This window comes from Palaemon carinicauda, chromosome 19 (assembly GCF_036898095.1).
Source record: "Palaemon carinicauda isolate YSFRI2023 chromosome 19, ASM3689809v2, whole genome shotgun sequence".
Lineage (NCBI taxonomy): Eukaryota > Metazoa > Arthropoda > Malacostraca > Decapoda > Palaemonidae > Palaemon > Palaemon carinicauda.
In genome coordinates, this window is record NC_090743.1 from 15,981,162 (window position 1) to 15,993,661 (window position 12,500).

Consider the following 12,500-nt stretch of genomic DNA (forward strand, 5'->3'; position numbering starts at 1 on the left):
TTTTTTCTTCCGAATCCTCATAAGCAAATCCGCGACGAATCATCCTAATTTGGTGGTTCGAGCACAATCAATAAAAAAGATAAGGACGAGCCATAGCGGGTAAAAAAGTCTTCTTAAGTTCTTGTTGACATGACAAAAGGCTTTTAAGTCTGCAGGTGAATCAGAGGCTCCACTGGGGCGACCTTACAGCAGGTGTTGAAGGTTGGCACCGGAGGCATCAGTCGAGCCCTTTCTAGGGCTCTTGGCACTCTGCCGGGTATCCAGCAGGCAGGTGGCACGATCTACTCGGCATCATTACTGCAGATTGGGAACAACGTATTTAGTGGCGAATTTCGAAATGCAAAAGCTTCAAATGTAAAACATTATGAAATCCGGTTGTCTCAAACCCTACAATGGAAGAAATTGGTTTAAGTACTGCGTTCAAATTAACTGTTTTGCTTTATTTTCATAAAACTAAATCAAATAAGAAAACGTACCTTGGTGAAAACAAAAACCTGATTCAAAAGATTAATATCATATAAGCAGTAAATATTGGTAATTTCTCAGCCCTTACCCTCATTGCCCCAAGACGATGTCAGTTGCAATGAAATTACCACCTGCCACATCTTGTAAAGCTGAGCGAAAGTCATCAAACCAGGCACTCACTGAGGCTGTTTAATCCCACCTAAAAAGGCAAATGTGACCTGGTGAGAGATACCTTTTATCCCTTCAAATGATAACCATCACATCATCTCGAAAGTTCCTCGTGCCCCTGAATGATCCCCAACAGGCGTGCTGAGGGCGCGGGCCACAAATAATCTGGCACCATCGAGACCAGGGGCGTCAAACTATGTGCGTGCGTGTGTGCGCAAGACTGGCAGTGGTTACTATGCACAGAGACTCTCCAACAATATTACTTACTCCTCGCCTGCCCTCATTACTGTACATACCTGCGAATAAATCTTCGAGTTTGCAATACTTGTGAATGTACCAATACGCAAGGATAACACGAAAGAGCATTTGACGAGTTGGCTTTTTGTTTTCCAAATTGAAATACCTGAACACTGACGAAATACGTTCCCTACGACATCTAATTCTAAGATCATTGAAGATGTATTTGGGGATGTAGTGGTAACTTGAAAGCGTACTTATATTTCAAATGAAAATGAGGTCTTCAGTTTTTAAAACACTTCTACGTCATATCGGATACAAAATGTAAATTCCAACACGCTTGCTTATATACTGTAATTCTTGGAAGTCGGAACACAGAGATTACGTGAGACGGGTTGGTGGTCTTCGTCTACATGAGAATATTAGAAGAGGAGAGACAGGGAAGGAAATAATCGTGAAAGGAAGGCTAACACTGGAATTTAGAAAGCCGGTGTGCTTGGCTCTGTACCAAAACAGGAGGCTACAATGGTGGTAGCACAAAACACCAACAAACACACATTCTCTCTCTCTCTCTCTCTCTCTCTCTCTCTCTCTCTCTCTCTCTCCAAGAATAGTACTTTTTCCTCTGTCTCTCCCTTTTCCTCTTACGATAGTAACTAGCTTTCCCCCTTTCTCAAGATAATACTGTTGTCTTTTCCTTTTGTGAACACTTTCCTATATCTTCTCTAAGAATAGTAGCCCCGTTTCTCTCTCTCTCTCTCTCTCTCTCTCTCTCTCTCTCTCTCTCTCTCTCTAAGAATAGTACACTAATCTCTTTCTCACACACAAACATTCCCATAAAATTTCTTCTTCATTTCATTTGCTCACAGCATGAGCTAAGGTAACCTTGATTATGCCTACGCAAAAACGTTTCTACTGAAGTAATTACTTCTTTCAAAAAAGAAAAAAGAAAAAAATATATATATTTTGAAAACACTCTGAGATCTCGAAAATCAAATCCCTAAAATACATTAATGAACTAGCCAATTCTGAGAAGTAAAGCATCCTGAATCGCCAACAGAATAATAATGATCAATGAGTATAGCTGAATAAAAATCGAAGCAAGGGCAATGAAATCAATGCACATTGCCAAAGTATGTACCCTTGGCGGACATTGAAATGATCGACTCGCTGAGCTTGGTTCCCGAGCTCGGAGGAATGTCCGAGCGTGCACTGGGGTATTTTTCTATAAAGCTTTTAATTGCTTTAAATTCAATTACATTTAATGGATACAGCACCTAGTTTGCTCACTTTAAATGAGGGTGGATTAAGTCAGAGCAGAAATAGATACGATCTCAAGCACAGAATGTAAAGGATTGATTTTGAAGCTTATTGCTTTCATTTATGAGAACGTAATTTCTTAATTTTGAACCCTACGTACAAACACACACACACACACACACACACACACACATATATATATATATATATATATATACACACTGTATAATTTGCGTGTAATTGTGATTATATATTATTCGTAGTCAGTCATTAAACTTTAAACCTGAAGATGTGATAAAAAATGGGAATATTATTCACAAGCAAGCACAAACTTACGTACACACATGTGTATATATATATATATATATATATATGAATTTTTCACTATGCAACTTTCGCACTTCAGAATAAGTGATTTCAAAAAGATGAATGCTACAAAGACCCAGAAGAATTTATCTATGGATGAGGTGCAAACCACATGTCTCTCTTTGACTCATATCTGGGTCAACTGATGGGTGGCTGATGGCAATCGAACCACATATTCCGAATGGGAGCTGAATGTTATCTATCCATCAATCTATTCCTAAACTATTATAAAAAATCTATACAATAATCCTCAAAACCCTGATATCTCATTCCTACTCGATAAAAGAGCTTAATTCTTTAGCCTAATTATTAAAAAAAAACTTAGTTTTTTAGCCTATTTATTGGAAAACTTCATTTTAAGTTTAATTATTAAAAAAAACTTAATTTTGAGCCTAATTACTCAAAAATCTTAATTTTTATGACTAATTAATAAAAACTTAAATTTTTAGCCTAATTATTTTTTAAAAATCGTTTTATACCTAATTACTCAAAAAAAACTTATTTTTGAGTCTCACTAAATGAATTTATTTTTTATTCTAATTACTTATAAAACTGAACACTTTTCGCGACTTCAAATTTGGCGTGAACAGTCTCGTTACTCTTGATTGTTCTTTAGCCCACTGACCAAGATTTTCGGGGGTTATTTCGACACAAGGAAAGAAGCAGAATGCGCCTCTTAATCCTCTACATTCTTCCTTCACTTCGTTAGGGGTTTAAACCTCAGGAGCTAAAATTAGGTATCATTGGTATGCCAAAAGTGATTTGAATCACTTAGGAATATATTATCATTCAAGTTAATATAATTAGATCGTTTATGTTTATCATAACTATATAATTTCGGGTTTTGTATCTGCACAAGTTATTTTTCTTTAAACAAAATTTCATATTTCGTTTCTAGGAACTGATTTTATCGTGAATTCATATACAAGAAATCGTGGTTAAAATTAAGAATCTTGAGGAATAATCCTCAGACTATATAAGTTTTCTATTTCATTCACAAAGAATTTCTTTTTCAGCAGCATTAAAAATAATTTACGTTCGCAGAGATAATTTCTCAGCGGGAGGTCTCCGTCTCCCATAAGTTCGAGCTATCTAAACTTGCACTTAAGGCTTGCCAAATCTTTATAACTTTATAAATAAATCTAGAAAATATATCAAAGCCAAAAAAAAAAAAAAAATATTAGGTTTCGAAATTTTCATATCCAAAAGCTTTTAATAACGTAAGTCAGAGATAACCTGAAGAACATCACTGAATATTATTATTATCATTATTAGAATCCAAGCTACAACCCTAGTTGGAAGAGCAAGATGCTATAAGCCCAAGTGCAGCAACAGGGAAAAATACCCCAGTGAGGAAAGGAAATAAGGAAATAGACAAGCTACAAGAGAAGTAGTAAATAACCAAAATAAAATATTTTAAGAACAGTATCAACATTAAATTAGATACCTTACATATAAACAAACAAGAGGAAGAGAAACAAGATAGAACAGCAGAAGAACTCTAATCTTAAACTAAGGAAACGCAAATTGGCCTTCGATACGCAATCTCTATTCTCTTGGCCCAATAAATGACTGACCTCATCTCACACAAGACATTCTCGGGATATTTGATGTCTTTTGGATCAGGAAAACTCCCCAAGCATCCACACACACTGTCACGGAGGTTGGGGTAAAAAATAGCCCAGGGAGTGGGACTTTCTTTCACTGTGTAAGAAGCATTGATAAAAATTCCATGTTTCCCCATATTTTGGCTTACCACTGATCATTAATTATCAAAATTTAGTATTTGCATATAAAGTTTTTATCAATGGTTTTATTTATATCGTGAGGGACGCTGATTGTAAATCTTGAAGCTCGTGTAATTATGTATTAATTTGTACTTGTTTACAGACACGCAAACTCCTACGCACACATATGACTTACATATTTTCGTTTTCTTTACATATTCTTCTACAAACCTCGAGTTGATAAACATGAATTTTTTAAGTATTTAATAATGTTTATCTTTTTTGCTTAAAATTCATATTTTCTGTTATAAATTTCCTAATGGTAATCCTTAAAAAATCACATAGCTTTCCTGTCGATAAATTTGACTTTATGTATACATAAACCCCTATTAATCTTTTCCTTTAGAATAATTTTCATAATTTCACTATATTTCTTTTGAAAATTGGAAGAAATACAAGGAATGACGTAGGGACCAAAATCAGTATATGCACAATGTTCAGTTTGCTGGACAAGTACGTACTCTTTAATGACGCCGAAGAGGAGTGCTCCTTCAAGACCTGATTTCTGACGCCGATTCAAACCTCACCAAAGTCCATTGTGAAACAAATAACTTATTTCGACTTATTTGATGCAAAGAACCACAAAGATGTATAAAGTCATTATATTTACGTCTTTTACAGAGAACGGTTCCCATTTTCCCCCGATGCCATGTTGGAGGGATGACGCCAAAGATCTATTCCCTTTAAAAGCGATGCTTGAGCGGCTTAACTTGGCGCTGACTTCGTGGAAATCATAACTCTTCTTTTCCAGAAGTCTAGGATATGAATTCATTCCAGGTTTCCAGTGGTCTACCATAATAGAGCGATGTGGTGGCTTCCATTATTCAAAAAGCATAATACAAATAGACGGTTTCTTACGATCCGGAACCCTAAAGTATCTAAAAATCATAATCAGTCTGGTTTCATTTCCTAATAGGTAAACTTAATGTTCGTGGTTTTAATATTCAGTTACAGAAAACAGGGCTTTGGTTTTCAGTTTCCTGGACAGACAACAATGGGGCATTTTCAGTGTATAAAATAAACGGTTTCCATTATGTAAAATAAGAAAATAGCCTGTTTCCCAGTATTGCAGAGTTCCAGCATCTAAAAAATGAAAATCTAATTATGATTCTCCAAAATCACAAAAGATATGTAATTTATTTCTAATATCCAGGATATAAAAGAACTCCTTTGTACTGTAGACTCCGAAAACATAAAAGGCACCATTTCTAGCGATGGAAAACAAAACTGAAGCTTCTAACAAGAGCAGCAGAAAATCATAGTTTCTAGCAATAGAGAACATAACTGAGATTTCTTTAGAAAAAAAAAATAAGTTTCTAGCAGTAAACACAAAAAATCGTAGCTTAAGGCATCTGAGAACATGATGTGATTTCTAGTAGAGCAAAATACAAAAATTGTGATTTATAGTAAGACAAACAATGTTTCTATTTGATGAAAACAAGATTCATGGTTCCCACTCCAGCTAAAGGGATAAACATGGCGTCTAACAATTGAAAATAAAAATTAAATCATATTTTGAGATCTTAATATAGCAGGCTACTGGTAAAGTTCCAATAACTAGTCTTGGGTATTGCTATAGCAGCCCCTCTTCACCATGATCTTCCCAAAGGCTTGGGTTAAAGTTCTCTATTCTAGCTGCTTTCTTATTTCCTTTCCTCACTGGGTTATTTTACCTTTTTGGAGCCCTTGGGCTTATAGCATCCTACATTTCCAAATAATGCAGTAGCTTGGCTATCAATGATGATGATAATAATAATAATAATAATAATAATAATAATAATAATAATATGAGGCTGCTACATGGATAGATTGATAGGAAGTTAGGTAGATAAATAAAATAGATACCCTAGTTGGTTATTCTCTCAGGTGTAATGATTACGACATTGTTATTTGTTATTATAACGAAGAGTATATTTAATCTCTTCTTTTTATATGTGGTGAAAATAAGTGAATAGATACCTAAATAAATAAATTATGTCAATAAAAATACAGATATAAAGTAATTATACGTTAAAAAAAAAAAATTCATAAAATTTTTGAAAAAAAAAGATTCATAAAATTTTTGAAAGAAAAAAATTCATAACATTTTTGAAAGATAAACACCGGGAAAAAATGAAAACGAAAGAGAAAAAACATGGGAAAAGGTAAATATGATTATAACCTCACATTCCTTTAAGATTTCAACAGTGCAGGAATGACTGTCTAGTCACGGCAGCTGCTGTCAAAGTGCCACGTTGTGTGCAGCTTTATTGCAGCTCTATTGCATCCGGGTTCAAATTATCCTTTGCTTAATACGGAGAGAATTGCAAAATATAATTTTTGTAAAGTAATTTATTCATTTTTGAGAAGAAAATGTGGTCAAAATCACAGTGGCTTCTTTTCAAACTGGCAGGAGACGAAGGAAATAAGACCTAAATGAATGTTAATGAATATTCAAGGTTGCCAGGTTGGCCTTTTTCAGGCTAAAAACTTCAAATTTGGCCTTTTTTGAAACTGGTTAGCCTTCAGCAATATCATAAATAATGTTGGCCTTAAATTGCTATACTTTTGGCCTTTTTTGAAACTGGTTAGCCTTCAGCAATATCATAAATAATGTTGGCCTTAAATTGCTATACTTTTGGCCTTTTTTGAAACTGGTTAGCCTTCAGCAATATCATAAATAATGTTGGCCTTAAATTGCTATACTTTTGGCCTTTTTTGAAACTGGTTAGCCTTCAGCAATATCATAAATAATGTTGGCCTTAAATTGCTATACTTTTGGCCTTTTTTGAAACTGGTTAGCCTTCAGCAATATCATAAATAATGTTGGCCTTAAATTGCTATACTTTTGGCCTTTTTTGAAACTGGTTAGCCTTCAGCAATATCATAAATAATGTTGGCCTTAAATTGCTATACTTTTGGCCTTTTTTGAAACTGGTTAGCCTTCAGCAATATCATAAATAATGTTGGCCTTAAATTGCTATACTTTTGGCCTTTTTTGAAACTGGTTAGCCTTCAGCAATATCATAAATAATGTTGGCCTTAAATTGCTATACTTTTGGCCTTTTTTGAAACTGGTTAGCCTTCAGCAATATCATAAATAATGTTGGCCTTAAATTGCTATACTTTTGGCCTTTTTTGAAACTGGTTAGCCTTCAGCAATATCATAAATAATGTTGGCCTTAAATTGCTATACTTTTGGCCTTTTTTGAAACTGGTTAGCCTTCAGCAATATCATAAATAATGTTGGCCTTAAATTGCTATACTTTTGGCCTTTTTTGAAACTGGTTAGCCTTCAGCAATATCATAAGAAATGTTGGCCTTAAATTGCTATACTTTTGGCCTTTTTTTTACTGAGTTGGCCTTTTAAAGCTGCAGTTGATCAGAAGTTGGCCTTTTTTCACTTAGAAAACCTGGCAACCCTGATTCATAAGGAAGCAAATGACGGACTTGCCGACAACACGCACCTCAAAAGCAAGAGTTCCTTAATGAAGTGATATTCAGATAACATTGGTAATAAACTTACTGAAGGTGATTACGATGAAAAAAGAAAAAGTCTATGCAATGGCTGTTAATATCTCAGCAGCTAGGTCTGTGGGACACTTAATGAAATATCGAGTCGTGAGCGCTAGGCCCACAGGTTGCGAGTCTGCCGTTGCTACAAGACTACCACAAATCGTATTGTTTTTATAGGATAAAAATATATTGTCTATCTTACCTTTGACTGTCCATATAAATTATCATTGCTTCATTCCAGCATTCTTTCACCCTTCACTTTTAATCATCTTTCCCAACGTTATCCCTGTATTAAGGGGTCGGTTGCCTGACCCTCCCAAAACCTATCAAAGGGATCCTCTTCCACCAAACCTCCTCTCTCAATATCATCCTTCACCTTATCTTGCGATCTAATTCTCCACCTCCTTCTCAATCTTCCCCCCAAACAGGTTCCTCTCAAGCTTTCCTCACTCCCTCCCCACATCATCTCAGTCGTGAAACGTGACCCTTTTATCACCTCTGTAATCTTTACTATGCCTACCATTCTCCTTATTTCATCATTTTCCAATGCTTCAAACAGTTAAATATATAAAAATCCTTTCTTTCTCCCTTTTCTAGGTGTAGGAGGTGACCTTGACCTCCATCAACCCTTAAAAGAATGGCTGTTTGGTCGGTCAGGTCAGTCCTTGTGGCAGCCATCTTGGTGTCCGGATCACTGCTCGTTCTCTATCCAGTTCACGGTAAGTGGAAGCATCAAAAGTTTCGTCTCTTTAAACTATATTTCTCCTGTATCCAGGGCTTGTGAAGTACTTAGCTACTTGATGGGTCAAACACAGGAAGGAGAAAGGGATGGGGTCTAGCAAACTTATTACATAATAACGTTTGAGAACCGGGTTAATTAAGTAAGTAGTGGTTTATATATTCGTCAAGCCAGAAAACAAGCTTGGGTAAAAAAAGGGATTACTAATTACCATGGATTAATTGCGATCACTTATAAAACATGACCCTTTCTTTATTTCATTAAGTATGTCAATTTCTCTCGCAATGATGCTAGGTAGTTGTTACGATCTTAAAATCGTTACAGGTTCTTTTAATATTTAAACTAAAATTGTACGGCAACAGCCAAATAAAACACGGCGAATGAACATAAAAAAGAAATTCACAAAAAACACAACACTTTTATTCACAAACTTATAAAGAAAATCAATGTTACTTTTTCGGTTACTTTAACTGTCAAATCAAATCAATCAAAACATTAATAGAAAATGGGAACAATCAGGGGGTAGAAATACTTAAGAGATAGTTTTCTGCAGCTACTGAGACGATACTGGTACGGAGGCTTCAGGCTTGAGAACGTTGCAGAAAGGCGGCTGAAGTTCAGATGAAACTGGCTACTTCTCGTCACATGCAGGGAGGGCTGGCTGCTTCAATTTGTGTTTTCTTCTCAGCCATAACAGGAATTTGGAGATAGGCGTTTGTCATCTGAAGGGAGGGTTAGAATCTGGCTCTATCAGACTTCTGGTCTTCTCTGGTTTTTATATTGTCAGGACTTGGTTCTCATCTGCTTCGGACATAGTTCTCCTCTTATTTTAAGTCCTGTTCTATCTCTCCTGGACAATCTCTTCATGAAATTTATATACCCATGTATGGACTGAGTTACTTACAGTGGGCAGTGGTCATTTTCATATAAGGCGTTTTTTTTGACAATTCTGCGTCTCGATTGGCCTCCTCAAACCCGCCATGGAAGCTTCTAGAACACATTTCTAATGCAATCTGGACCACGTGTTAAGTCGTAACAAAAGGGCAGCAAGTGTCCACCCATAATAACATATTTCATAAACAAGGATATCCCTCAGTCTCGGTTTCTCAAAATATGCTGACTCCACTGACTAAAGCGATGACATCTTGGTCAAAACAGGACAGTCCCCTTATCGCTGCAGGCGCTCTTCGTCGAGGCTCGGTTTACTTCCAAAATGCTGACGACAGTGAAATGATGACAGGTTTGACCGGGCAATACGGTAGTCGAATCCCGTCTCGCTGCTCACGCTTTGAGAATGGATATTTTTGTCTTTAAATAACATATCCCTTTAATAGTATTGTATCTAATCATGCCAGTAGTGGAACAAAAATCCAAAATTCAGTTAACTTCCCTGACTTTAGTAAGATATTACAGCTTTCCTCAAAAAATAAAAGAAGGAGCCTTGACCGAGAAACTAGGATTGCGTACAAAATTTTCCATGAGGTATGACTTGTGGACAAATCAAAGCAGACGATGCGCACAAAATGAAAATATTTCTTTTAGTTGTCGATATGTTAGCATTTTTGTAAGATAATATTTGGAATATTAGTATCATGATTAAAAAAAAAAGATTTTCAGTCTGAAAAGAGTATTAATATTATTCAATTAAAAATCCCAGATTTAGTACCGGTGAATTAATGTCAACCTTTAACCCAGGAGTTAAAAAAAATGAGTAACGTATCTCCTTACTCACACATTCCTCTTTTTACCATTTCTTTTACCGAGATGCCCACAGCATTGAAAAATATCATAGCACTGCCAAGTGGCAGCCTCAAAATAGCTGGTTAGGGGCTTGGTGGGGGGGGGGGGTAAGATAACGTAAGTGGGTGTTTATATACAAGCCCTTCCAGGAAGACATATTTTTTTCTACGATGTTAAATTAGATTCTCAGAGGAAATTTTCCAAACACAGCGCCCTGAGAGGAACGGCCGAGGGCACTTCATACCTCCGACGGATGAAGTCCGCCCCCTCCCCTCCCCGTCCGTCCCATTGTGGGATTGATAAGAGGTGCTTTTCCCGTGCCACCCACTTCAAGGATTTCCCCGCTATTCAGACTCAGACGAAAGAAAAAGGTAACATGAGCTTCGCTTTTGAGGATTTCGAGAGTTTGGAACTTCTTTCTTTTTTACTATTTTCTTTCATTTCTCGTTATCTTTTCATCTATTCTCTCTCTTCATTTGTTGTGGATATTTATTATTTTCTCATTTTTCTATTCAATTTTTCCAAAATGAGGATTTCCTAATATTAAAAAAGAATGCCTTTATATTTTTTTTCATTTTCTTGTCTGATTATCTATTTTCTTCCATTCTATTTCCTAACTTTAACAGTCTAATAAGCATTTTATCTATATCATCTAATATAAATTTTCAAATTCTTATTTCTTCCTTTCTTGATTGACATAATCTTCATCCTCTCTCGTATTTTTCCTCAAATGTTATTTTCTAACAAAAAAACCTTTCGGTGACTGTAAATAGGAATGCAAGACAGAAGACTTATAAAATGGAACCGAAAGAAAAAGATATTCGTAGGTAACTACAAAAAGGGGAATTATTATGAAATTAATACCCCCCCCCAAAAAAAAGAATATAAAAACACTATTGCACCAATCGCTAATCGTCTATCTCAGAGCTACATGACACTGTCTTGGGTTAGAGTTCTCTTGCTTGAGGGTACACTCGGGCACACTATTCTACCTTATTTCTCTTCCTCTTGTTTAGTTAAAGTTTTATAGTTTATATAGGAAATATTTATTTTAATGTTAGTTCTTAAAATATTTTATTTTTCCTTTTTATCCTTTCTTCGCTGGGCTATTTCCCCTGTTGGAGCCCCTGGGCTTATAGCATCCTGCTTTTCCAACTAGGATTATAGCTTAGCAAGTAATAATAATAATAATAATAATCGTCTATCTCAGAGGTACATGACACTGATAAAAATAATACTCCATATTGTGTCATCTCTATGCCATTTCCGTCAAGTAATCCGCCAGGAAATGCATCATTTCTAATGAAGTTATTTTCATGATCATGTAAGTTACAATGACGCACAAATCTTCCATTTTTATTGAAAAATATTCTGCGATGTTAGTCTGTGCCAAGATAGTCCACCTTACATTATTAGATTATGAAGATTTCTTTTATCGGGGCATTAATTATCATATAAGTTTCGGTATATAAAAAAGGAGTTGTTATTCTAAGTTATATAACAATTCTTCTTCCAGTTTACAACAGTTTTAATTGCTTCCGAATAATGAGTTTTATTTTTTATCAAGACATGCATGACTGCATAAGTTTCAATAGCATGAAACATCGTTTCCTGTTTGAAATGATTTATCGAGTTGAATAATCCATCATCAACTCAAGGTAAGTTGATTTAGGACTAATTATTTTCGTTTGAATTTATCAACCATGACATTCGACCTTCAGTTTTAAATGGTCTTCACAATTCATCTATGCAAAAGAAAAATAAACTAAATGGGGAATACCAAGGGGGTATATCTAAGGGTAAAAAGGGGAAAGGGGTTTCTTTCAGGGGAATGGGTGTATATATCATACGTGCAATCACAAAAAACAGTCTTCCTGCCATTCTATTTTTAAAACCCTTTTAGATATTTATTCATTTTTCCCTCATGGGCGACCTTCCATTCCACTTCCTTGAGCACACTGAAATGACTCCCCACTCCCCCCACCCCTTCCTCCACCCAATTTAGTGCCCTTCCTCATCCCTCTTCCTTCCCATCTCTTCCTTTCCGACGTTCCTCATTTAGACGTTTAAAGGCCGCTCATGAATGGCAGGGGCAAGGGACAGTGACATTGTCCTATAGAGTAGGACAATGCCCTGGAGACTGACCATATATACATATTATCAGCAACCAAGCCCCCTCTTCACCCAAGCTAAGACCAAGGAGGGCCTGGCAATGGCTGCTGATGACTCAGCAGATAGACCTA

At 35.8% G+C, this 12,500-nt stretch overlaps 1 protein-coding gene across 3 annotated transcripts in view; it reads left to right on the plus strand.

Annotated features, from left to right (window-relative positions):
* The window catches only part of LOC137658468 (trichohyalin-like), an 87,343-nt gene that overhangs the window by 17,495 nt on the left and 57,348 nt on the right, over window positions 1-12,500 (plus strand). For all 3 annotated transcript variants that reach the window (XM_068393204.1, XM_068393205.1, XM_068393206.1), the window contains exon 2: window positions 8,376-8,497. In XM_068393204.1, coding sequence (XP_068249305.1) covers window positions 8,416-8,497 — 82 coding nt within the window. In that variant the 5' untranslated portion in view covers window positions 8,376-8,415. The remainder of the gene's footprint in view (window positions 1-8,375; window positions 8,498-12,500) is intronic.